General features: G+C 75.4%; 1 protein-coding gene across 1 annotated transcript in view; it reads left to right on the top strand.

Annotated features, from left to right (window-relative positions):
* Positions 1-4,615, top strand: part of MNEG_0885 (hypothetical protein) — a gene marked incomplete at both ends in the record, with an annotated part of 13,067 nt that extends 8,452 nt beyond the window's left edge. The window contains 5 exons of the mRNA XM_014050629.1: positions 25-1,168; positions 1,331-2,827; positions 3,038-3,448; positions 3,781-4,466; positions 4,591-4,615. Coding sequence (XP_013906083.1) covers positions 25-1,168; positions 1,331-2,827; positions 3,038-3,448; positions 3,781-4,466; positions 4,591-4,615 — 3,763 coding nt within the window. The remainder of the gene's footprint in view (positions 1-24; positions 1,169-1,330; positions 2,828-3,037; positions 3,449-3,780; positions 4,467-4,590) is intronic.
* Between the last annotated feature and the right edge of the window lie 10 nt (positions 4,616-4,625).

Raw genomic sequence — 4,625 nt, 5'->3', positions numbered from 1 at the left:
GCCGCTGACGCCGCGACCGCGCAGGCGCAGCCTGACGGGCGACGGGGCCGCCTCCCCCATGGCGCGCGTCGGTGCGCTCTTCTCTGGCGGCTGGGCCACGCCGCCGCCAGGCGGCCGGGTCGCCAGCGCAGACGGCGGCGCCGCCGCCGGGGCGACTTTCGCCCAACGCCCGGCCGCAGACGCCCGCCGCGACGGCTTGCCGCGCCACCGGCGCACGCGGTCCTTCTCCTCTGCCGGCGAGCGCGCCGGCGGCGACGCGTTTGCGCCCGCGGCAGGCGAGCGGCCGCTGCCTCTGCCGCCGCGGAGGGGCGCGTCGCGGCCCGCGGCGGCGCCGCCAGTCGCTGCTGCCCCCGCCGCCGCGCGGCTGCGGCCAGCAGAGGTCGATTTCGTCGATGCCTTTTACGGCGCCGGCACGCGCGGGGGCGAGGGCGGCGACGGCAGCGGCCATCAGGCGTCCCTGCGCACCTCGTTCGCAGACCCCCAAGCCGTGGCGGTGTACAGACGTGCCCCCGCAGGCGCCGGCGCGGACGCAGACGCAGGAGAGGAGGACGGGCTGCTGCTGTCGCTGGGCGCGGTGCACGTCGCGGCGGGGCCGCACACGGCAAGCGTGGGGCTGCAGCTGGCGAGCAGCTTCCTGCCAGTGCTGAGCGGCCGCAGGATCAGGGGGCTGGAGCAGCAGGCGCCAGCAGACACCCAACAGCAGCAGCAGCGGCTGCGGCAGGGCAGCGCGTCGCCGCGGCTGCCTGAGATCGCGCCCGCTCTCCAGGCGTCGCCCGAGCCGGCAGCATCCGCCCCGGCGCCCGCGCCTGCAGGGCCGGCAGCTGGCGGCGGCGCGGGGCGCGCGGCCCCACGCGTGCACGTGCGCGCCGCTCTGCTGCTGGTGACCTTGAATGTGGAGGAACCGGCAGTAAACAACGCAAGCTGTGACCTGCGCAGCAAGGGGCTCGCGTCGCTGCTGTGCCTGGACGGCCGGGCGGCGCTCGCGCCGTATGACGGCGCCGTGGCCGCGGGCGCGGGCGCGGGCGGGCAGCGGCTGGCGGCCGGTGTTGGCGGGGGCGCGTCGCTGGCGGCGCTATCTGTGGGCCATATGGGCGTGGTGGATCTGCAGGCCCCGCTGGAGCAGCGCCACGTGCTGTCCTTCAATCAACCGGCGGCCGGCGGCGCACCGGTACGGCATGGGAGAACGCGGGGCGTGGTGCGGCCGGTGTGGAGGAGCCCTGCCTGCGGATGCTTGGGCGAGGAGAGCGGTGCGTCTGTATCGCCCCAGGGCCATCCCCTGGCTCGTCTCGTCACACCCACGGTGACACCATGCCGCCCTCTCGCCGCACAGGGCACAACGGCCCCGGAGGAGGGGCGATGTTCGCTGCGCGTGCGCGCGCTGCTGCCGGCCCCGGCCCCGCAGCCTTCCGCGGCCGCGCCCGACGAGCCTCCGCCGCTGCGCGTGCTACTCGTCGCCCTGACCAACCCGCGCTTCGTGCTGCTGCGCCGCTTCTTGAACAACGCGGCGCACGCGTCTCAGATCATAGCCCAAGAGGCGGCCGCCTTCTGCGGTGTGCCCGAGCCTTCCGCCCCGGCTGCTGCGGTCCCCTCCTCGGCGCCGTCGGTGCCAGCGGCGGCGGTGCTTATTCAGTTGAGCAACGTGCAGGTCGTTCTGCCGGCGAGCCACGCGTCCAAGGGGGCGGGGAACCAGTACGAGCGCGCGTCCGAGGCGCTCGCCGCCGCCCGGGACGCCGCCAGGCGCGCCAGGCCCAGCAGGGGCGGCGCCCGCGGCGGCGCAGGCGCCGGCGCCGGCGCTGGCACCGAGCTGCGGGCCGCCGCGCCTGCAGCGGCGCCGGGCCGCTACCCGGCCGAGCGGAGGGCGCCGCGGCACGCGTTCTACCGAGAGGCGCTGGTAATCAACGCCACGGCGGTCGCGGTCGGCGCGCCCGGCGCGCCGGAGCTCCTGGCGTCGGCCGCCGGCTTTGCGGGCGAGCAGGGCGCGTTCCTGCCGCCGTGGATGATGGCGGCGTCGGAGGTCGAGCAGCTTGTCGGCGGCAGCCGCTTGATGCTGCGGCGGCACGGGGGTGAGGAGCAGCAGCCCCAGCAGCAGTCTCAGCAGCACGGGCAGCAGCAGCAGCAGCATCAGGCCGCTCCGCCAGTGGTTGATGTCAGCGCGCCCGCCGCGGCGGACGCGGCGCGCCAGGTGTCGCCCGACCAGGCGCAGCAGCCGCAGACGCGGCCGCAGCCCCAGGCCCGAGGCTCGCCGCAGCAGCGGCGGAATGCGGGCCGCGGCGCCGCGGCGGCGGAGCCGGGGCTGCTGCTCGTGCGTCCGAGCGGCGGCGGCGGCGGCGCGGGCGCAGGGACCGGTGATGAGGAGCAGGAGGAAGAGGAAGAGGGTGCTTTGCGAACGTCAGCACAGGCCCGACCGTCGCCGACGAAGCGGCTGCTGGCGCACGCGGGCGCGGCCGTCAGCAAGCTGCTGCGCCGCAAGCGGACGGTGCACGTCCTGGCTGGCGACGCGCCAGGCCCTGCGCGCACGGCGGCCGCCAATGTAGCGGTGCCGTCTCTGGGGGGGGGTCCACCGCCGCCCCCCTCGAGCTCAGGGCAACCGCCCGCCCGGGCCGCGGCAGGCGGGGCTGCCCCGGCGGCGCCGCTCTCTGGCGGCTACGGCTCGGCCGTCGCGGCTGGCGGGGACGCTCAGGCGCTTGTGGTCTTTGAAGGGCTTGAGCTGCTTGCTGCAGAGATGCAGCGCTGCTCCTCGACCCTTGGTGGCGGCGGCCGCGGCCGCGGCGGCGACGAGGCCGAACCCCAACTCGCAGCTGAAGACGCCGCGCGGAGCCGCGGGCAGGTGCGTCGGCTGTCCTGGGGGAGGTGGGGAGGGGCGCAGCCCCTTCGACGCTGCTCAACTCTGCGCCGCTCCCTGATTGCCGGACAGCTTGCCAGGTCCATCGGTCTCCGTCCACATACAAGCGCTAAACAGCCGCTGCGCCCAACTCTGTGCATCCCTCAACCCCTTCCACCTCGTCGTCCTGTGTCCCCACCCTACCCCTGAACCCAGGGCCCCTGCGCCGGCTGCACCCTGGGGCAACTCGTCCCCATACTTGAACCCTGCGACGTCACCGCGGCCGCCTACAACTACCACGCCCCGCCCACTTCCGCCGCGCCAGCCGCCTCCCCAGCCCCTGGCGCGCCCGCACCGGCGCCAGCACTGGCACAAGCGCCGCTGGCACTGGCGCTGGCGCTGCCGGGCGGCATGGCCGTGCGGCTGGACCCTGGCAGTTACGCGTGCCTCATGAGGGTGTGCTTCGAGAACTTCATGGAGCTGCACAGCAGCTTCGACGCAGGTTCCATCCCGCCGCGGCCGCCGCCGGCGTGGAACACGGCTTTCGACCCGGCCCCGCGGCTGGGGCTGCGGCTGGCGGGGCTGCGGCCGGCGGTGGTGCTGACTGTTGAGACGGGGCAGCTCAAGGTGCGCGTGGCTGCCGCGGTTCGTCGTGAAGTGGGCCGTATTGTCACAAGTAGATGAGTCAAACCGGCTGTCAGGGAGTGGCGGCGTGTTGCTGTTAGCTTTCGAGCTGGCGGCTGTGTTTTCATCAACCGCCGCGGCAGGGCTGGTGGCTGCTGCCAGCATGTTGCTGGTCACCCCGGGTCGCCGGCCTGCGTCGGCAAGAGGCACAATCGTTCATGAGAGCCTTGTTGAACCCTGCTCGTCCGCCATGGGCAGCAAGCTGGGTGCTGCCCTTTTTTTCAGCCAGCCTGCTGACCCCGACACCCCCTTTCACTTGCCGCTTGACCCTGCAGGCGACGCTGTCCAACCGCCCAGATTGGTGGGACCCGGACTTGCAGCTGAAACGGGCAGACGAGGCCGCCGCCGCCGCTGCCGCCGCTGCCCCCGCGGCCGGTGCCCATTTCGCCCCCGGCCGGCCCGGCAGCCCCTCGCGCGCCAGCCGCCCCCGCCAGCGCCCACAAGCGGCGGGCCCTGCCCCGCCGGCCCCGCCGAGCCCGCTGCCGCGGCCGGCCCCGCAGCAGCACGCCGCCCCGCCAGCACCAGGCGCCGGGCGGCAGCCGCAGCAGGGGCAACAGTGGCCGCGCCCTGCGCCGCCGTACGTGCCCGTGACGCGCCTGGTGGCGCAGCCCGTGCAGTTCAGCTTCGTGATGGCTGCGGGCACCAACGACATCCACATAAATGCCACGACAGACGACGTAGAACTACTGGATGTGCGGCTGGCGTCGACGGCCCTTTATCAGGTCGCGGGCGCGGGCGCTGGGGCTGCCGCCGACGCAGGCGCCGCGGCAGGACCAGTGGGCGCGTGCGGCGAGGGCGCCTTGGCGTCCAAGTTCGCAGTGGCCGCGGGCGAACGGCCGGCGGGGATGGCCAACGGCATGTTCGGCGGCCTGCGGCGCACGAGCAGCGCGCGCTCAACAGGCGCGGCGCCCGGCGCCGGCGCGGCGCTGTCGCGCCAGCCGACTGCGACGACGCGCGCCGCGTCGCCGGCGACGACGAGCGGCTGGCGCAGCGCCGCCGCCGCCGCGGCGGCCGCGCCCTCCGGCGGCCGCGCGTTTGCCCGCGGGAACGGCGCCGGCGCCGGCACGACGGACGCTGCCACTCAGGCGCCCGCGTCGGCGTATCGGCTAGCCGTGGCGGG

Source organism: Monoraphidium neglectum (genome assembly GCF_000611645.1).
Source record: "Monoraphidium neglectum strain SAG 48.87 unplaced genomic scaffold scaffold00080, whole genome shotgun sequence".
Classification (NCBI taxonomy): domain Eukaryota; kingdom Viridiplantae; phylum Chlorophyta; class Chlorophyceae; order Sphaeropleales; family Selenastraceae; genus Monoraphidium; species Monoraphidium neglectum.
This window is presented reverse-complemented; position numbering and strand designations above follow the sequence as displayed.